The sequence below is a fragment of the Akebia trifoliata genome, chromosome 11 (genome assembly GCF_017979445.1).
Source record: "Akebia trifoliata isolate Shusen 1 chromosome 11, ASM1797944v1, whole genome shotgun sequence".
In the NCBI taxonomy this organism is placed as follows: Eukaryota; Viridiplantae; Streptophyta; class Magnoliopsida; order Ranunculales; family Lardizabalaceae; genus Akebia; species Akebia trifoliata.
This window is the reverse complement of record NC_141385.1, coordinates 14,602,247-14,625,529: the sequence shown is the minus strand read 5'-3', so window position 1 is coordinate 14,625,529 and position 23,283 is coordinate 14,602,247. Positions and strand designations below refer to the sequence as shown.

The window sequence follows — 23,283 nt, the reverse complement described above, 5'->3', positions numbered from 1 at the left end:
TTATGATAATAGAAAGTAAATTTAACACTCGGATATTCACTCTCCATCACACGCAAACAATGAGAGTCTATACTCTCGTTCATAGGGCATCACACCTACTGTATGATCCCTCAAGTTTAAATAATTCACAAATTTATTTTTCAAAAACTTTGATTTTTCAAGTCAAAATTCAAAAACAAAACTATTGAACAATTAAAAATGAAGTTTGAAACAATTTTAAATGTTGAAATCATTTTATAATGATATTTAGAAGAAAATAATTAAATTTGGTCAAAATCTGAAAATATTTAGGGTACAAAATTTCAAATTTTCGGTAGCAGAAAGATTTTTTGTCGATAGCACCGATTGTTCTATTTGGTGGCACCGATAGAACTTTCTACAGTTTTGCAATTGTATTTCATGCCCTTGCGATTTTGACTTCAAAACTCAATTTTTCTTCAATAAAAAAAACTTTAAAAAACTACGAAGAAAACAAAGATTCCTCATGAAGAAACGAGTAATACATGAAATCAATTATGCTAATCACGAATTTAAAAAAAAAAAAAAATTTATTTTTTTCTATTTTACCTAATAGCTGTCCTTATATAAATACAAAAGATGAAATTATGGAATGAGTCAATCTCCCCTAATCAAAGCATTCTTCATCAATTATTCAATTCTAATTCAAAATATATCAATAGAAATCTCGAGATACACATTAAATTTGTCATTTGATCAATATTCATCTTATTTACATCATGTGTCTAATGTCGATTTTACCCTCTACAACAGAAATTTAGTGAAACACTATAGTTTTTAAGTTGTCATTGATCACAGCCCTTTCTTAAAAGAATAGATATATTAGAATTACTGATATATTCTTAAAATTCATTTTTTTAAGAGAAATAATTACATTGAAATTTACAAAGCTTTTTCTTTTTGGTGGTTATTATATGAAAAAAAAAACCTAGTATTTTAAAAAATATTCGAAAATCATATATTTCTTTTGATATTTTAAAAAATGGTCCAATAACCAATTTTATAATTATTATTTTTTTTCTTCTTAATTTGCCGACACATACATACTCTTTTAGCCCACTAAACCATGAAGGGATGAAATTTGACATTTGAAGGTTTGGGCCCACAAGTCGAATCTTGTCACAAAAATTCCATTTGTCGCAGGCCTCACATTCTCGTGTTAAACGAGTCAACTCTTAACGAAAAATCCCTACGTAAAAAAATAATTCTAGTCAAAGTGAACGTCAAATTTCTCAACTTGCCTCGGATGACATGGGTTTTCTAAAGAGAGAAGTAGCGCGTTCATGGGTCGTTCATGTTGACTTGTATTAGATTGGGTGGTTCACATTTATTAAGTCTCACCCAAGTTTATTAATCTCAGTTGAGTAAATTTGATATTTGAATATTTTGATAAAAATAATTAAATTTTAATGATTTAAATATATTTTTTTAAATAAAAATAATATCTCATGACAGGTCATCTTTTAATCCAACTTATTTAACAAAATAAAATTATGTTTAGTTGAATATAAATGTATATGAGATAGAATTCTTGATAGATCCTGACCCTACACGTGACAGCATTCAAGTGAGATCAAAAGGACAAGAGGGATGGTATCTCAGCACAGCTGAGCCGACCTAATAACCCACTAAAGTAGAAAAATAATAATTCGGAGAAGAGTATTCCTCCAATCAGACTATAAAAGTATCTCAAGAATCTTGGAGTGATTGAACGTATTAATCACATTTTTTTTCAGAATAGATAATTTCCAATCTCACAAAGACTTTTCTTTTTCTAATCCAAAATTTTGGGAGAGAATAAATACGAATCTCCTTTAATAAGGAAACGGGTTACGTATCTAACATGGGCGGAGCTGGTGGGGGTGATTGCCCCCACAAAACTTTGAGACACCCCTATATTTTCAACTAATTACATGCCTCATTTGTCCCCACTCCCTCACCTCTCTCCTCATTTGCTCTCACACCCTCACCTCCCTCCATTCCCCCCCTCCTCTTTCAATTTTTTGTTGATGACATTGCCTCTTGACTGAGCCTTCTCATGTACTAATTGGCAATGATCTAAATATCATTTTCTTCAACTTCTAATAAAAAATCTCTGAATTTCTCTCCAAAACAATACATCTTTAAGTTTTTCAACCATACAACTAATCATAGTTTGGCCCCATTACAAGAAAATCTTGGCTCTGCCCTTGGTGTCCAAGGTGGGATTTATGGAAATGAGTTGACCTATAAAGAGGGGAAGAAGCCATGAGAAAAGGACTTTGGGGTGTGGTAGTTTGATCTTATAATCATTACTTTCTGTTGTTTTGGTTCTAACTTGAGCGTTAATAGAGGATATTTAACAAGTACCACATTAGTGCCCCAGCTCGACAAAAGGAGGCAAATTCACTATTAACACTACTTGTTACAAATAACATATTGTTGTTGCATCGAAACATATAAATGTTGACTAATCTGGTTAATGTTGAAGTTGGTAAAATGAAATGATTGAATAATTGAAAAATCAAATTATTCAGATTGAATGCTGAGATTAAGCAATGAGGTGTTCGAGATACATTAAAGAAAATATCTCTAGAAAATGTATATCAGAACTAGTAATAAATAGAGTTAAGCAGTTCATATCATCTTGAACGAGATAACTTGGGAAAAATTAACTCAATATTGGTAGGGAATGAGATGAAGCAGAATACTGAATTTTAAAACCATGGGTTCTACTGGCTCATAGAGAAAGACTCGCATAAAAACACATGATATATATCCTGTAAACATAAAATCCAACAGTTGAAATTTATTCTCGAGATATACATTATAGGAATGCACATAAATTCCTTTTTGTCTACAAAGTCAAGATTTTGTGTTCTTCCACGCATCGATTATGTAATAGCTATGTTTTAAGACTTAGGATAGTTTTGCTTGGTTCAAAATTATAATTTTGGGTTGTCAAAATCTCGCTTGCTAACATTACTATCATTTTAACCCAAATTATACAATAAATAAATTCTCCCCAAAAGATAAAAAACCGGTCGTGTAAGTCTGTAAGATTTTAGTCGATTTCTAATAATAGGATAATCACTTTCACAATTTGAATTAATCATAACAATCAATTTTAAATCAGATTATGGGTAAGAATTGGATTCTAAAATATAACCCAAACTCTTTTCAGTCTTTTTATTCTTTTCAAACATATTTGAAAAAAATAAACCCCCAACTTGATAGATTGATATTAAATTTTGTTGTTTACAGAGCCACAAACCTATATAATAGGTCTTGTGATCTTGGGCTTGATATTTAGATGGGATGACCCCTTGAAACTCTTACAAAAGGGAAAATGGGCTCCAATAGTCCCATATCTTAATCGACCGAAAGAGGTTGAAAATGATGAGTTCTCGAAAGAGAACAAAAAATGGAGGGGGTTTTAGCTAGAGGTTGAAGAAGAGGACACTTACATTAAAAAACCCCTAAAGGTTGGTGAGATGACGAAGACCATATCTCATGAAATCGATGTCTTGAGTTCAAATCCCCTTTAGGGGTTTATACCAGAAATCGCTTGGTGTGTGGAGAGGTGATTGCATGGGCCTCGAGGATTAGTTGGGCTCTCTAACATTAACTAATTGTAAATAAAAATCCGATTCATTAAGTGGCCAATCAAATTCTAATTGGGTTTGTGCCCAATCCATTTGCACGAATCGGATTAAGAACCCTCTAAATAGTGAGTCCGAGTTTGAAATAGGTAGACCGCTTCAAAATTTTAAAAGAACCCTCCTCGATACAAGACATGTGGTGTTTTGAATTTATTTCACGCCTTTACATTTCCACCAAAATTTGGAATACCACCTTAAAAAAATGCCATGTGTAATCCAATGGAGAGACTTTCTTCAAAATTTTGCCAAAATAATTGCCTATATCCTATATCAATAATTGGATCGACAACATGAATTCTCCTCGGAACTCAAATTAAAGATAAAGTAATATAAAATTCAATTTAGCAAAGAATCGTGCACACGAGTTGAAGAGGACACATGCCCCCTTGAAATCAGGACCTTTAATCCTAAAATAATCATAATAATGTATTTAAGGGCTTGTCTTTACTGAAGACAAGATTAAAGATAAGTTGACTTCCACTTAGGATCCCAGTGGAAAATGAATTGGCCATTGTCGAGCCGCCACATGGATACGGTGATAGTTGCTGAGGTAGACTTTAATATTCATTTGCCTTTTTTATTTTATTTGTTCTTATGATTATGATTTTTTATTTTTTCTCGGTTATATAACCTAATTCAATAATACCTTGGTCTGGGAATCCAAATGATTCCCTAATCACCATTTCCATTATATACTAAACTTATTCTAAATATTTGCACTAGCAATCACATTATATGATATTTTAGTAAGTCCTGTCGGAGTGACTGCGTTTCACACTGTGCTAACATAGAGGTGCACATATAGAATCATAAATGCTTTTCATTCATATCTCGAGGAAAAACATTGACGTTAACACAGTGTGAAAACGTAGTCACTTCAACATTTATTTTCTTCTTATTAATTTAAAATGTGAAAGAATATGAAAGATTGAGTGATTCTTCAAAATATAGCAACCTAATCACCAAGACCAAAGTAGAAGATGAAGAAATTTTAGGAAAAAGAATTAAGGGTTTTTGCCAAGGAATGGAAGATGGGGGTATTTGGATCTTTTTTATGTTAGTCTTTGATGGAAGACCATGGTCAAAGCGATATGTTAACAGTTTGAAAACATAAGATATTCCAACGGAAAGTTCTGATCACTAACAAATCCCTCAATTTGAGGCCACAAACAAACATTTCAACTGTTCCCACTCTTCCAATATTGACGACTTTTAAATTTGAAACAAACAAATCTTCCAATGAGAGGACACACATACCACGTTGGTTAAAACGAATAATCAAGAGTACTAGCCCCATCTCTCTCTCTCTCTCTCAAAAGTTGAGATGTGTGGGTCCCAAATACCTGTCCCCTGTGTTTATCAAGTCAAACATTGTTATGTGGCACACCCTTTCAGCCCAATACTGACCTCAAGAGCTGCTTTGGCCGCCCAATCTTCACATTCACATCATAGGTCGGCTTTAGTGAAGATTTATAGCTACTGGACTTGAGTAGCTTTACATATTAAATGACACAAAATCGTAGGACCCACATTTGGAAATATGAGGTTGATTATTATTTAAGATGATCTCATTGAGGAGATCATCATCGAATGGTAACTTTGAAGTTCTCTCTTGAGTTAATTTTGGCATAAATTTGAGATACCCCACTAGATTTTCAAATTGATGATATATTCCTTTGACTTTTATTTTCCATTCAAGACTAATATAAGATGACTAAAATATCCCTTATCTTCAACCTCATATTGAAAGTCAAGGTTTGAAGCTTTAAGACGATAAAAATCTTGACGTTGAGGTAAAAAATTTTACCCTAGAAATTGAAAACAATGGGTTTTTAGCAAGAGATTGAATATGAGGGTATTTTTATCATTTTATGAAAGATTGAGTGTCATCGATTGAAACTTCCATGTCAGGCATCTCTAGCTTTTATGGAATTCAAAGCAATACCACAAAATTTCTTAAGGTTGATAAGAAATTCAATTTAATGGTAAACTAAATCTATAATAAACTTTTCATAAGGTTAAGATTATCTCAATAATCTTTTTCTTTTTTTGTGTTTGTGGGTGTGAGTGTGTGCTGGCACACTTGCAAGCTAGTATCAACTTTCTACTGAGGAGATTATCCTCCCCCAAAGTTGCCTTGACACATTTCCATCTGGATTATGCATGTCAGTGCTATTTAAATGACTATTAGCAACTATTTTTCAAAAATAAAATAAAATAAGAGAAATTAATTCCATATGTGTGGACCATCTAATTAGGGTATTAATTGGTCTATTCGGTTTAGTTAGTGAAAGAACTTGAACTGAAACCATTAAATTTTTTACTTAAATGGTTCCAGTTGTTAGTTCCTATTCATTTGTATCGATTCTTGTTCCCAATTCATTTAGCTTCAAGAGACCTGATTCTAATAGGTTTTAATTTAAAAAAAAAGGGTAGTCTAGAAACCGGCTTTTCAATTCAAGTTTTGGTTTGGTATGGATTTAATTATGAGTACCCATTGATACAATGATACACCTAGTTATATATATATATATATATATATATATATATATATATATAAAAGGAAGCGTTTAGAGGCCTTAAAGAAAGTCAAATATTGTGTCAAACATTTTTCAAAATAGGGGTTAGAAGTTTGGAAATGGACTGATTTTTTGTGAGGGTGATCTCTATGATGAAAAGATCATCCTCACCAAAAATCAGCTCATTCCGAAATTTCTATCCCTAATTTACAAGTTGAAGAATCATGGAACGTTTAATATTTATCACCAGTTTTGATGAGGCTAGAAGTTTCGGAATGAGCTGATTTTTGATGAAAATGATGTTCTTGTTATAAAGATCATCCTTAAAAAATCAATTTATTCTGAAATTTCTAACTTATGCATTGAAAAAATGTTTGACTCTCTTTGAGACTTCCGAATGCCACCTCTATATATATATTGAAAGAGAGAGAGAGAGAGAGTTATTCTATTGCCACACCAACTATTGTTAATACCACTCCAATTCATAACTAAATCACCAAAGAACTAACATAAATCTTTAGGTGGTATTGGTAAAAGTTGGTGTGACAATAGAAGTTCTCTTTAATAAAGGAGGAGCATGAATAATTATCGTACCCATAGATCGATAAATTTGTAGTATGGATTTCTTGAACTCGAGCATTTTAGATGGATTCCAAGCGCATAATAAAAAATTTTCAACTTAAAAACATCACTTCCACACATTCGTGAGCATTGAAACTAATGTAAAATGCCTACAAGAAGTCCATAAGGAAAATATAAGTTACTTAATGATCTAACCTTTGAAATAAGAGTCATGTTCGAGTCAACTCAAGTTTGAACCTTATGTCGCACATCTTGACATGAAAGAGGAGGGATTGTAATTATTTTCATTCGTATCTCGAGGGAAAAAAATCTATGACTCTAATACATTATCACGTGACGTGAGGGTGTCGTATGTGAGATCCAATGTTTAAGGTCACTTCAGTATAAAGAATCTAAATACAATTTCTTTCCAACGTCCTCCTTCGAACACGGTGGCCACGTCACCTCAGACGAAAATAACACGTGATTGATGTTAACTAACGTGTGAATGGCGCACGAGCTTTCATTCTCAAGTGGGTGAATAGTGACAGACGAATGGGCCTACATGCAATAGCCCGTCATTGACCTGTCTTTAAGTCTTGGGACCGAACCCGTACGGTCCGGTTTTCGTCGGCTTTACCGAAATCTTTCGAATATATATATATATTAATAAACATAAACAAAATAAATAAAGTAAAAAAAGAAAGGAGCTTGTGCATTTTCCAAAAATGTCCTCACTTTTTTAATTCTTTATAAGTACTTGGAATAATAGAAAAAGAGTTTAAAAGGACTTATTATTGTAATATATTTTTAGAATTTATTATTGAGAAATTTACCGAGAAGACCTATCTGAGTTTTCAAATTTATTAAAAAGTTCCCCAACCTTTATCAAGTTTGTTGCTTGAACAAACCTTCTTTAATGAATCACACTACCATGACTAACTTAGTAAGATTTGGTTGTTGGGCCCTCATGGATTATTAAATTAGCAATCCAATAATAAAGACTTCTAGTTTTCAAAAATAAAAATAAAAATAAAAAGGCAAGTTTGATCTTCATCGTAGGTGTTGAAAATGGATATCAAACTTCCTAATTTTAAATTAAAATATAAAAATGAAAATTAACTCTTTTTTTTTTTTTTTTAATATAGAAGTCTATCTATTATGACCCTATTGCATCATATCATGTTTTTGGATGTCACAAATTGATGTGGTTAGAATCCACTCTAAGGTATGTTAAGTAACAAGTTAAGTGCATAAAATAATTATTTAATTTATGACATGGATCCTCACTCTAAGGTTTGCTCGGTAACAAACTTCATAAAGTAAGGTTCCCTTGGATTGTCAAAACTCTAAGAGAGTTTATTGTAATAAAAATCCAATAGTTGGGTATGTCAGGTAAATTTATGTTTATTATATATACGAGTGCATGTTGAGTTCAAGTACGGAAGTTTTAAATGTCAAGGGTTAGCACATGATTTGTGCATGTAGTATTAAACAATAATAAAGAGAAAAAACTGTTGTATTTGATTTTACTATAACATATGTGATCAACTATAATTTAGCTAAGGTTTACCGTAAAAAAAATTTTGATTTGTTAGAAAATTGTAGGAAAATTCATTTTTCTAGGAAAATTAGCTAAGGGTTGCAATAACAATCTTTTGTACAAACTTGATTTGAATAGAAATCAATAAAAAATCTATTTTACAAAAATACGATTTGCAGGTGTATGATCCATACACTTACAAATCACATTTTCTAGTCAATATTTTCACGTAATCACACATTCTTTTAAGGTTTTATCTAAAATGAAAAGAAAATCTTTTCCCTTTGGGTGGGTAAAAATGTAGAACCAGATAGGTTAGTCATCGAGAAGCTTTTTCTCCCTCAAATTATTAGGTGGATTTTCCTAAAACACTTCGAACAATCAAGTATTTTAGGAATTTAATGCGTACATGCTTAAGAGTTGACGAATACTTTGTACATGATTTCATGATGAGGATTCTATTCATACATTCAAAAGGGGTCCTAGTCTTTTACTCATTTTCCAAATTATATATTGTTTCCCATTTGTCCTAATGTCATGTATTGAGATTGCTTTGGTGCTTGTAGAGGCGAAATCTCAGATGGCGTTGGTTCCTCGAGATTTACCCCTAATAATCAATCTTCATGGTTTTTGCTGTACTAAATAATGATAAAAAATCACACAGAAAAATGATCAAAGAGAAGGGGGAAGAAAGAGAGAAGACAAAAAGCAAGATTTGTTTATGGGGTTCGTCCGAAAATCGTACTACGTCCCCAGACTACAAAGAGCCATTCCACTATTCTTCAAGCCATTACAAGATTTACAAGCCCCTAATCTCTTTTCCACTTTCTTTCTCCTTCAAGCCCTTTCTTTTCCTCTACCTATTCACTCTTTATATAGATATAGAAACAAATCCTAAAAGAAAAGTCAAATCAAATTAGGATCTTCTTCAAAATATCTCCTTATCTAGAAATAAATATTCTTTAGTCAATGAGGAGACTTTCTGTTTCTAGGTAAGATTAACCAAAAATCTACTAAAAGATATATCAATGCCCGAGATATGCATTAATTATCATGTGATCGATCATTGATATTTGTCTTATTTACGCCATGTGTCCAATACTGGTTTTACTGCATACAATGCCTATTAGATGTGCCTACTCAGAATGGATTTACTATAAGAGTCGTGATTTTCTGACTCCTCTGTTCTCTTGAGTCCTAACATGACATGTGCACAGAATCATAGACTCATTTCTCGAGATATACAACTATACATATTTATGGGGATGCACAATTGTGTATCCCAAAGAAAAAAAAAATACAGTTCTATGCACACTCCACGTCAGTAGAGTAGAGGGGGAGTCAATTTATCATTATTCTTACCAATGTTTAATATATCATTTCGATTCAATGTTTTAGTTTTCTAAAAAATCAAAACGAAATCGAAACATTTGAGACATTCCCAGACAAATATGTAAAGTCTTCAAGATGAGACCGAGGTCAAAGGGCCTTTTAATAGTTTTAAAAAATACAGGCTTCTCATATACTAACCAAAATATGGAGGGCTTCATTAAAATCAATCATTTTAAATGGATCAATACAAAATTAAAAACTCAAATCAAATCTTGAGTTTGGTTGTGTTATCGAGAGGGAGACAGACGAAAAGGTTAACACTTACCTCTACGCAAATCGTGATCTCCAATTCCGATCTAACTCTGAATATATATCTCTCTCCATACTAGTGTCCCTCTCAGTTTCTCTCTAAGTTTGAGATGAAAAGTGGAATGAAATAAATTATTCTTGATTGTTTCGTTTCAGAATGTTGAAAAATTGATATGTATTGACCGAAACATTTCAAAATGATTTGAAATTTTAAACCATGATTCGTACTATGATACTCGTTGGTCGATTGTAAGATCAACACTTAGAAAGGGATTTTGCGTGTCACAATCATTTCATATTGTCAGTGCATAAGTTCCTCTAATTATCTTCGCTTAGCAAGTGAGATAAGCTCATTTATGGAGATTGATACCCAATGGTGATTTGACATGTGTTGGTGAAGGTTTAAATGACGATTCTCTATAGAAGGATCATAAGTGAACGATGCTCTTCGACTTTTTAGTTAATCGAGAAATAGGTCTCGAGAAACAGCTGTGTCATCCAAGTTTGTCTTAGATTCGATCTATAGCTCCAAATTTCCGAGTTGTCCATTTATTTCCTTAAGATCTTGTATTTTAAAAAATTAATCAATTTATTTCAAAGATTGAAGATAATCGAACCCCCACATAACACACTCAAAATACTCTCTTGACGTAGCAGGTGGTAGAAGAATAGATTTTTGCCTCGGGATACACATTTTTGCATATTTTAAAGATGTATAATTGTGTATCTCGAGGAATTTTTTTAATGATTTTAGCACATGTCCAACAAGAGAGTATTTTGAGTATGCTACGTGGGGGAGTCAGTATATCATTTCTCATTTTCAAATCTGCGGCTTTAAGTGAAAGTAAAGTCCGCCTTTTCAACAGTGTATGAATCCTTTGGACTGCTGTTGTACAAAATTATCCACCAACAGCCTTGCTTTTTGACCATCTACTGCAGCTCTTTAATGGATCTGGTCGAGATTGGATCAGGGTTGATCTGGGACCAACCAACAAGAATTGGATCGATTCTGAAACCGATCCAATTAGCATTGGGTCAGACCCTTAATGGATTGGGGTTTTACCGTATCTCAATATTGAGATCCAAATCCGATCCAATAACAATTGGGTTGGATCCAAATTGGATTAAATCTGATTTGACATATAAAATTTGAATAAACCTTGAACTATATATAATGTAATTTTTATACTTTCCCACATTATATCGAAGCCCTCATCAGATTGAGACATAATTGATCAAAACCAATTAAATACATTATCAAATTCCTCAATCTAGATATGAAGTTATTAGATTGAAATATATTCGAGTATTTATTTTAATATGTGTTTCGACTTGGAGCCTACACATTGACCTACCTAGGACTGGCAATGATTCGAAGTATACCTGATATCCGAATCAATCCTATTCGAAAAAATATGAAAAATTGGATTTGGATTGAAATCTTAGATTCGAAACAATTTTGGATTCGGATCTACCCCAATCCACTATAAAAATTCTAATCCCAATATATTTTAATTAAAAAAAATATTTTAATTTCATATAAATACATTTAGATAAAAATATTTTACTCTTTTTTGTTTCCCTCTTTGTTTGTAGTTGGAAAGTAAATTTTTTTAAATTATATATTTTTTGAACATTGATCATTTGACAATAAGGCAATATTTGAATCGGATTGAGGATGAAATGAAATGGATCAGATTCGATTCACATATTCATTGATCTGCTTAAAAAAAATCGGATTGACATTGATCCGGTACTGAACCGATATGTTGCCAGCCCTAGACCGACCCTTAATACCCATGGTAGAATTAAATTCTCATATCCAAAAGGCACAAAAACTTATGTGGTTTGGTGTAAGGTAATGTCACATTAGGTTCAAACTTCCTAAAAGTTTGGGAGAAAGTAACACATAATTGAGGAATTTTACTAAAAACTAGCTAAAACTTTGGCAAAAACTAAATTTCATATTTTAAATAAATCTTTTGCCAAAATAATACTATTTTGTAAATAAGCAGTGTGCAGTGCACAAATAATCGTTCACGAACAAAATTTATATATGTATCATAAATGATACATAAACCATAAAATATAAAAGTATATATGAAAATAATTTCAATAATATAATTAATATTGGATAAAATTGGATGGAGGAATACTAAGGTCATATGGTTGAATAAATTGACATCCCTCTCATACTTAATCAATTAAATGTTGATTAATATCTTTTGTTCCTTTTTAATTTTTGTTAAAATTTACTTGATACAAAAATATTTTTCTCAAAAATAAAAAAAACATTTAATACACGTTTAATTCAGAAATTTAATAACAAAGCACGTGACATCAATCAGGGACAAATTGACAAATAATCTGAAAGAATCCTAAACTTGTGATAGTGATCGACCAACAACCAATTATTGAAAGATATTAGATAAGAGCGACGAGTGGAGACAACATAATATTGTGGTTTATTGTAGAGTTCGTAATCATTATAAAAGCCTTAATTCAAAGAAACTTAAGTTCAGTTTGATGTATGATGGTCTTTTGTTCAAAAACGTTTGAAGTTAAATCGTTTGTCATTTCAAATGTGTGCTTATCCTTTCTTCGTTCTCATTTCATTAATCGATATCCCTATATGTTCTTTCTCTTGCACAATCCTTTTAACAAAGATTTTAATATGTAGCCTTAGTTACACAATTAAACCATCTTAACAGCCATTTTTTATTTAAAATTATGGGAAAATTACTTAAAAGGATTCCGACGGAAAGATTTTTCGAAGGTTTAGGGCTTCTCTTAATAGTCCATTTAGTAAAAACTTTATTTTTAATCAGACTCTAAACCCCACTCTAGGCATTTTTCATGATTGAAATGTTGAAAGTGTTGTAACTATTCAAACTCATCATTTTTATCTTAAAAAAAATTGGATTTTCGACATCCCAGTCAAGTTTCAGAGACTTCATTATGATTGAAAGGGTTTGAGAAGAAAAAAAAAACTATTATCAAAGTTTTTTTCAACCATTTTGAAGATTTATGTAAAAAAGTATGGGTGTTTTCAATTCTTTTACTTAGTTTTTTGGATGGAAATTGATCAAGGATGGTTCTTTTGGTTTGAAATCATCTATACGCAAGTTGTTATGTCAAGTTTTTAGTTGGTCTTTCCATATATTTTAGTTGAAAAAACTTGAAAGACGAAAAGTCGGTGGGTTTTACGAGCATCAAGCTCACCACTTTTTATTATTATTTTGAGTTCAATATTTTTTAAACAATTGTTAAACTCAACATTAAAATTGGTGCGTTCGGCAATAAAAAAACTGGTAAGTTCGACAATAAATAAAACTAGTGAGCTTAACATTAATAAAAATTGGTAAGCTTAACAATAAAAAGTGGTGAGTTCAACAATAAAAATATTGAACTCGACAATAAATATAAATCGGTAAGCTTGATAATAAAAATTGTTGAGCTCAACACTGAAAAGAAAAATTGAATATTTGTTTCGTTCTTCATTTTTTTATAAATCGTAGAAATACATAAAAAATACATATAAACATTCAAAATTAGAAATATATCATTTTCATTCGTCATTCACGATAAAAAACCGTCGGAAATGATTGGAATCTTCATTGGAAAATCCAAGTATATGAAAAAGATGAAAAATGGGTAGTTTGGGTATTTAAAAAATATAATATCCTGAGATGAGGTTGAGAGCCCATTAAAAAAAAGAAAGTTTTACTGAATAGACTAGCAAGACACCTCTCAAAACTCATGAACTAACTAGAAAGAAATCCCTTTGATAGGGTCCTTTATGTAATTTTCCCTAAATTTATGAATTGATGGGGCTGATCCTATATTCCCAGAACATGTTCATTTCCATTATTTTATCTTATTGCTTCACTTATTTATCTCAACAACATTTTTGTTATCCTCACTACGATATTTCTCAAGCATCAGTGGTCTTTCGGCCTTTCGCCTCTAAAATTGCCCATCATTCTCAACTGATGAAATTGATGAGTTGTGATGAATGCACATAGTTTTGATATGCGGTTGGTTATGTGGCTGATGTGGCAAGGGCAAAGAATCATAGATCTTTTTCATCAGGATACACAGGAAAAGGATGTGCGACCTTGCCACATCAGCCACGTACCACATGCATTCATCATTATTCAAAATTGATTTATCCATTATGATCTCTAGTTTTGATAGATCATGCGCACACAATGTTGTTTTGTAGGTTTCTAATAAAGGTGTAACACATGGGATCATTTCTAAACTTAATAACATAGTTAATTTTAACATTCTTATATAGAAAGAGTCATGATCATCTGACTTACCCAGGTGGCATACTCAATCGACACCCTTGACATGATATGTTTGGGAATTGTAGATCTGCATTTCGCGATATACAGAACTGCATTTTTTATGGGGACTATAACCCGAGGAGTGTAGATTTACGATTCTCAAACATGTCACCTCAGGTGTGTTGATTATGACATGTGAGTAAGTCAAATTATCACGATTCATATAGAAATGAGTCATGATAATATGACGCCCCCTCTCACACACACCCCCATCATAGAACTGTGGATCATTTGCCTCAGGAAACACAAGAAAAAATATTTATAATTATACGTACGAGGGTATCAGAAAATCATTCCATTATAGAATTACATGCATGTACTGTACAAACAAAACTTCACATTAATATACTTATACTTCTGCAGACAAAAAAAAGTCCATTATCAAGTTACGTAATGATTATACACTAAATGATCTATATCATCACAACTATTGCTGTGATATTGTTCGTTCTACTTGAAATTTTGTAATAAAGATTAATATCACTATAGCTATTCGTGATTTTCAGCGGTCCACGAGAAATTACTTACAAAATGATTGATACCACCATAGATATCACTATGATTTCAATCATTTCTCTTGAAATTACACAATAAATTATCAATATCACCACTATTTCTGTGATTTTTATTGCTTTACAAGAAATTATGAGATAAATGATCAGTATCACCATAACTAATTATTTTATTTTAATAGTTTCCTTTGAAATTATTTTTAGTGTTTTAAAGTCTACAAGTAGGTCCAAAAGAGTGTAAAGCATGTAGCACGTAAAGCAAAAAAGGAAGTCACGTGCCAGTTTAACAATTAGGACTATCCGATGCACCCTACCTTGCCTCGAAAACAGAAAACCGCAGTCTGTTTTTATAAAGAACTTCAATAAAAGGGTAGTTCGGTAATTAAGTGTCGGCAAAATAAAATGCTGAAGAACTGGACAACCCTAATGAACGTGTAAATCACAAGAGACTTAACACACATCTTGGAGGTGGTGTTAGTAAAAGTTGGTGTGACAATCAAAATTATTTATTTATTTATATAGAAAAGTACTTTTCATATTAATTTTGTAAGGTTCATTGAACTCAAATTGATTAGGAAATTAGTAATCTAACACCACAATCCTCTAGATTTCATGGAAAAACTGGTACAAATTTTTTTTTTTTTTGGACTTAATCTAAGATTTTGAAAATATACGACTATTAAACTCTCAAATTTATAATTAAAATTTAATGATGAAAATAATTTTTTCAAAATTTTTATTTTATTATTATTTTTAATTTTAGAGTTCACATAATTTTTTTCTCAGCACCCTATAACATAAGATCTTGTTTTTGCTACCAAAAGATGAGCTTAACAACCTTTTTTAAGATTTGAAATTTTACTTAGTTAGTAAGGCTAAGTTTTCTCGTTACATATAAGACTTGGAAAAAAAAAAAAAATCTTTCACAATTTCACTAATATGTTGAGCGATAACAAATTATAATTTTATAACTCATGAATCAAGGCAATTTTACTTGACAATTTTAAGGAATTTTTTAAAAGAAAGGTTATTTTGATCAAAATATTGTGATATTAAATGTTAGGATTTGTACTCAGTTTGTTTATCCATTTCTTTACCCTTAGAGCTGGAATTGCAAAAATTCAAGAAATCACCCTTTCTCATTTTTTTAAGATTTTTCTTCTAAATCTTCTTATTTTTTTTATAGAAAACAAATTTTCTAAAATTATCTTATTATGTATTTTTTCTAATTTCATCTTCACACTATTTGTTCAACCCTCACAAGTGAAATTCTTTGGATCCGCTCCTGATTATCGACATAGAGATTAGGACATAACGGAATTTTGTGATAACTCTTAGACCTTAAGATTTTTTTTCTTTCAAATATCAAGAACATGATAAGATTTTTGTTGAAAAAATCAATAATTTTTTACATATGGTGGATTAAGGTGGAGGTTCCATAGTTTTAAAATATTTTTCCCTTGATATTAACAGTTTGAAGGTGATAGATTTTTCAGAGAAAATCAAGGGGTATATAGCTAGAGATCTAAGAAGTGGGGATTTATGACATTTATGCTGGTCTCTAAGAGAAGACCCAGGTCAAGGGTGCATTTGGTCAGTTTGAAACCAAAAAGGGTATCACTAATATTTATAAAAAAGTAGAGAGGTATATGTAAATAACCTAAAAATCTAACACAAAATCCGTACAAGCCAACAGTCGTACAAATTCGATGCTAGCCACACCACTCTTAGCTGTAAATTAAAAAAAAATAGTAACAAACTATAATAAAAAATTCTACCCAACTCTTTGAAATAATCAGAATACCCCTATATGATAATAATTACTAAATAGGAAACAAAATAAATACTTACATTTTGATGAGAAGAGGTTTGACACATTCTTTATTCATTATTGCCATATGTCTCAATCAGGGCGGTTACTCGAAATAAACACTGATATGAATTCCACGTGTCAAAATCCTAGATACTATTCCATATGCGGCGGCTTGGTATAGAATCTTTTGGTCGTCAACGTAGATACGACACGTCGATTAATTTTAATAAACTTTAACTACTAAAATTTGAAACGCGGAGATAATAATAAATAAAAAAATCTATTTAAAATCTTTTGCTCTCAATTTCGGCTGTTGGATCTTATAAAATAGCGGCCTAAACGTTTCGGTCTTCTCCGCAACCTAAGTCTCCCTCTCCCATTCCCTCTCTTTCTCTTTCTCTTTCTCTTTGGTTACCAAAGAAGTAACAGATACCCGATTTGGAAAGGTTTCTCTCTTTTTTTTTTTACTGGTATTTCGAGTTTCTTTAAACTTTCTTCAAAGTTTCTCTTTTAGTCCAATATTCTCTCTATCTGTTTCTATCTCTGTTGTTCTTTCTTTCTCTTTTTCAATCGATTTGAACTTGGAACTTCGATTCTCTCTTATAAGCGATCTCCCTATCTCACAGTCTTCAATCTGAACTTGGAACTTTAATCCAATATTAGGCTTTCTTCAAAGTGTCTCTTTTAATCCACTATTCGATTCTTTCTGTTTCGAACTTTGTTTTTACTCTTATTAGCGATCTATCGATTGAACTTCAAACTTCAAACTTCAATCCTCTAATCGAATCTTTAAAAAAAAAAAAACTGTTTTTTTTTTTTTTTTTTGGGATTTTCGATGTTATTTGTTTCTCAATGTGAGAGAAGAAAAATCTGAAATCTATCGAGATGGATAGAAGTATTTTAACTCCAATCAAATTAACAGAGCATCAAACCATCACCAAGAAGTTGGTACAGCAATCTACAAGGCCTGATCTGAGCTTCTCCGGACCTAGAGTTGTACGGTTCTCCGTTACTGACTGTAACGTGACGGATTCGTCCAGCGATGAAGCAGAGGATTTGCTGTTAGGCCGTCACCGTGTTAAGAAGTATGTTCAGGAGATAAGCATAGAAACTTGTTCTAGAGGTAACAGTAACGGTAACGGAAACGGTAATGTTAACGGAGTTTTGAAGAGTAGATTTATTTGCAGGAAGAAAAAGAGAAAGGAAAAGGAGAAGAAGGAAAAACTGAAGTTAACGAATACAAACGGAAAGAAGTTTAGAGGTGTACGGCAGCGTCCATGGGGTAAATGGGCGGCTGAGATCAGAGATCCAGCGAAACGTGTACGGCTGTGGCTTGGAACGTATGATACGGCCGAGGAGGCAGCGAAGGTTTACGATGATATGGCGATTAAATTAAGAGGACCAGAAGCACTAACGAACTTCGGTACTCTTCCGGTTAGATCTGACGATACGGAGATGATGAATCTGACGACAGCTGCTTCTTCCAGCTGTGAATCTTCTGAAGAGTCTCAGATTGTTTCTTCTCCAACCTCAGTTCTCCGCTTCAACAACTCTCTTTCCCAATCACAATCACAGTCACAGTCACAGAAGAAAGAACCGGAACCTCAACCCAAACTTGAAGCAAAACTAGTAAATCGAGTTGAACCGGTTAAAGAAGAAGTTTTTGGAAATCAGATCGGCGACTTATTGCCGTTGGATACACCGTTTTTAAACGATTTCTTCGATTTCCAAACACCGGCTCCGGATCTTTTGGGTGATTTTAGTTTGCCATTTGATGATTTAATTGGGAACGATTCTGGAGATTTATGGGTGATGGACGATTGTTTTCACGAAATCGGCGATTGTTTTCAAGAAATCGGCGACTCTTTTCAAGAAATCGGCAATTTGCCTGATTTTTTCGTATAGGTGGAAAAGAATTGAGAAATTCTTTTATTATTATTATTATTATTAATTATTTTGACTTTACTTTTTAAAGTGTTTCCATTAATGGAATGGAAAGCTTTAGAGAGAGAATGAGTGAAAATAAGAAAAAAGTTTTTGCGATTTTAGAATATTTGTGTATTGGACATGGTTTGTTATATTTCCGCGAAATCCGCTATAAAGCTAAGATTCTTGAGACTTTGGATTGTATCAAATTGAATTTCAATACGAAGACCTCAATAATCTCCATACGAAGACGACGACTAAGACAAGACCTCAATAATCTCCATACGAAGACGACGACTAAAGACGAGATGACCTAGCTGTACATAACCAAATGTGCATCTAAATAAAATATACATCATTCATATTTTATATGTTTTAAACAACAAATAATCTAATAAAAGAAGATGAAGAGTGATGCTTGATACAAGCTAGTGTCAAATTTTTTTTCGAAGGTTGTAGTTGGTTTGGGTCTTTCTTAACTGGCAGGTCCTTTATTGGAACTCAAATCCTTGGTATCGAATCAGCCCTGGTAGGACAATATTGTTGAGTTTCAATAAATAGTGGATGCCTATAAAAATATTTATGTGGAGGATACATCATGTATTTTTAGGATAAATATTACCATTGGATTCATATTTTAATGGTTCTGATTTTGTGTTTTTCATGAGTCAATGGATCTCAACCATTGTTGACAATTCGAGTTCTATTCGATTTTGGATTACAAAAATTAAATGGAAAATATGCGACCTATGCTTCATACATGTATTATCCATTTCGTAAATATTCAGCCATGCGATAATGATATTAATAGTGATGATGATGGTGGTGATAATGAGGACATTGAGGTTATTATTCAATTGATTTTCAAAAGAATGTCAAAGTCAAAAGACAAATCATCAATTTGAAAAATTAAGGTGTAATCTCAAATAAATGTAAAGGGTCATACCACTGTTTTTTTTTTTTTTTTTTTAAAAGATAAAAGGAACATTTGTCATGTAAGAAAGTGAATTCCTCCAAAATTTTGAAGCATGACCGCTTTAAAGTCGACTTGCGTTACATATCATAACTTATAAGTTTACAATTTGCAACATACAATAAGTTCTAGTAGCATTTTTTTACCACTGAGTTTTGTAAAAATTCATAAAATTCTTTTCAAATTTAAAATCTATGAATTATTCAGAATAGTTCAATAATCCTGTAATACCCCGAATTTTTAACTTGTATCTCGAAGAAATCAAATGGTGATATTTTGAAATAAGGTCTTAGAGTAAAATACTTGAATATTGTTTTATTCATTTTCAAGGAAAATCGACTTTGCCATTAGATTCAAAAAGGCCAGAAAATATACTTTAGCCTGTAAGCAAGTTCGAATTCGAGTTCGGATGAAAAAGTTATAAAATTCTCGAATTTCGCGTTAAGTGGGATCCAAAACAGTGAAATTTTGTTAGAGCGAGAATCAGAAAAATTTGACGCCATCATTAGGTCCGCAATGAAAAAAATATTCAAAATGGAATACTCATTCGTCATTTTTTGAGTCCAAATAGTCAAGTTATTGCCAAAACTAGAAACATTGGAAAAAATTACAAATATACCCTTAGTCCTTCTATTTAAAAGAAAATTGGTTTCTTTTATTTATTTATCTTCTTCTCGAAAGAACCAAACTGTAAAACCCCGAATTTTCAATTCGTATCTCGAGAAAAAAAATAAATATTGGAATTTTAAGAAAATCTTGAAAGTGGGACTTAGGGGTAAAACTTTAAGATGTTTCTGATCATTTTTAATGGAATCTGACCTCACCATTGGATTCAAAATGATCAAAAAATATACTTTAGCCTGTAAGCACACTCAAATGCGAATCCGAACATAAAAGTTACAAAATCCTCGATTACCGAGTCAGACCAGGCTAAAATAGTAACTTTTTGCTAGAGTAAGAATTATTAATATTTGATTATACCATTGGATTCGTAACGAAAAATTATTGAACATGAACTATTTATTTGTCATTTTTGGAGCACAGAAAGTCAAATTATCGTCAAAAACGAAATGACGTCAATTTTAGGGGTCACCTCAGGCTAAAAATATAAAATTTTGTTAGAAACATAATTTGTAGAAATTGACCATACTATTAGATCCGAAATAAAAAATTAGGTGAAATAGAGTATTCAATTGTCAGTTTTGGAGTTCGGACAATCAAGTTATCGTCGATCAAAACAATTGGTAAAATACCGATTTTGTCCCAAATTTTTATATAAATAAAATTTTAATTTTTTTCTTTTTACTTTGTCTTCTCCAACCCATCCAACAGCAACCCATTAAAATTTTTTTTCTTCGATCTTCCACCTTAGATTCTTCGTAAACGGCTCACCGTCGACGACCGACGCAGAAGGGAGAAACGTCCGCAGCCTCGACATTTACAAAATCCACCCAAATTCCTTCCGTTTTCTCATCTTTTTCACCCCGTATCATCAAAAATCAGCCGTACGTATATACGGGGATTTCAAAACTTCGACCTCGGATTTCATCTGTTTCGAGGTCAAACCGTCCTCCGCCGCAAAAGGGAGAAAGGACGACGACATCGAGATATTCGAAACCACCGAGCTGATTCTAAAGATCATCCATCTCAAAGTACAAGTTACCTCGATTTTTGCGCACGTATTTCAATTCCTTCACATAGAGATAGTAAGGAGCTTTCAATTTCTATTAGTAATCGTAGATTGTGAAAATTGCATTTAGGATTTTATCGAAAAGTTTTTGATGTATTTCCAAAATATAAAATTCTTTTGTTATTTCAAAATTCACGTCAGAAATTGCATGTTTGATATGTTTAATTGTATTTTTTAATAAATTATACGTGGGTAGGGTATTTTAACGGGTTATTTTCATCAATTGGGTCTTGTGCACTGCTCGGACCCTGTTTTGATATAAAATTTATATTCTTTTTAAATATTATTGATAAAAATAAATTCTATAGTTGGAAAATGTGATTTAATATTCAATGAACTCATATTGCGTTGATGAATATCAGAAAATTGATATTTTATTGAAGATATTAAAAACTGTAAAAATCGAAAAAAGGGTATGAAACGGTAAAATGTCAGAGTCACACCCGAGGGGTGATGTTTGCATTTTACGTTGTTGTGTTGTGTGTAGGTTGGTAAACAGATATCCAGGGATAATATTGTTGGTTGCATGTTTATTTAAATTTTTATTAGCGCGATGCGCTATTTACTTTTCCGTTATGTTATTTATTTTAGGCCGGGTGGCTACACTTGCATGGTAGGAAACTGGATATCCATTCTCAACCTTGTATTGTTAATTTTTCTTTTGTTTTCAAATGAAAATAATATACATATATGTAGCTATTTTGTGAGCTGTTAAAGAGTCTGTGAATGCCTAAAGGGATAGTGCGTCATATCATCCGGAGTGGTGTACTATCTTGGGATGTACGGTAAGGACCACCAAGCTCAGACGTGGTATGGGACGTGTATGAGAATGGAGTCACAACTGGAATCCGGGTTATTCCTCTCTATCTATACCAGTGAACTTGTAATGTAAAGGTGGTCGTATACGAATGGTTTGTATATTTGGGAATCACATATACGCCTGATAGGCATAGACGAAAATGATTAGTCAGTGATCATTAACAATCTATAGTAGTCGAACGTTCTGACACATCGAAAAGATACCCATTGCTTACGGTCATGTCAAATGGCCAGTTTGAGCCGGATAAATGGTCAACTAAACGTACTAAATGCAGCGACCAGCCACAAAATCAGGAACTAAAAGCTAGTAAAGAATTGTAACATCATGTCCCGACTGGGAGCGATCCAGTCGTGAATCCCAACTCTCTAATTCCACTACTCCACCATGTGTATTATGATATGTTGCCTTATTTTAATATATAAAATGAAATACAAGCTCAATGTTCCCATTTGATCAATTAGATTTGTATAAAAAGAAAATGTTATACTGAGTACTGTTGGTTGATATAATATCAATTTTAAAATGTTTAGTTGTTCATCTTTGACTATATGTACCAATTCATCGTAATTTCTTTTGTAAAATTTGTATATTTTAAAATGATTCAGTATGTTTATTCGTTCATGTTAAGAGAGGTTATTGACAGAAATTGCTTGCTTCCCTACTGGGTAACCATTGTTACTTACCATTTTCTTCTCCATTTTTTTAGTTTCAGATCCGAAGCTTGGCGAGGCAGGTATAAAGCACGAGTGAGAATCATCTGGTGAGTATTGTGGTTATAGCCCCTAGTGGTGTCGATTGTCCAAAAGTAATAGATTTTGTTCTAAGCGTTAGGACTTTTGTTAGAGTGAGAAATAATTGTATAATCTTGTATTCTGGTTATTCTTTTACACTCTGATATTTCGTACGTTATTAGATTTATATAGGCTCCCGCTAGTATTATATTTTGTATGTATATATGTAGGATTGTACGTTGTTCATTAGGTACAGGTTGAATCGCTTTGGAATGCTAACATAAACAGAGGAGACCATGCCGAAATTTTGAGGTGACACCTAGTACCTCGAAATCTGACATGGGGATTTGTCTTAGCGTTTGGCGGGGTGCCACACAAACGACAGCTAACTCCCAACCTAAGGGTTTCGATTCATTTCCATCAAGATCCGTTGAGAGCGAGTCCGAGTTGATCATCGACGAAGAAGACAAAGTTGTCGGCTACGACAAGATCTACGTTCTCACCCCATTCAACCTTCGTTTTCTTTTCTTTCTCTTGGTCCCT

General features: G+C 32.3%; 1 protein-coding gene across 1 annotated transcript; it reads left to right on the top strand.

Annotated features, from left to right (window-relative positions):
* The first annotated feature begins 17,485 nt into the window (after positions 1 to 17,485).
* LOC147391023 (ethylene-responsive transcription factor CRF4-like) lies at positions 17,486 to 18,505 on the top strand. Its single transcript, XM_086458972.1, has one exon. The coding sequence runs from the start codon at positions 17,486 to 17,488 to the stop codon at positions 18,503 to 18,505; it is 1,020 nt and encodes a 339-aa protein (XP_086315098.1).
* The last annotated feature ends 4,778 nt before the right edge of the window (positions 18,506 to 23,283 follow it).

Coding starts and splice junctions, on each gene's coding strand:
- LOC147391023 (XM_086458972.1), top strand. CDS start 17,486: ATGGATAGAAGTATTTTAACTCCAATCAAATTAACAGAGCATCAAACC.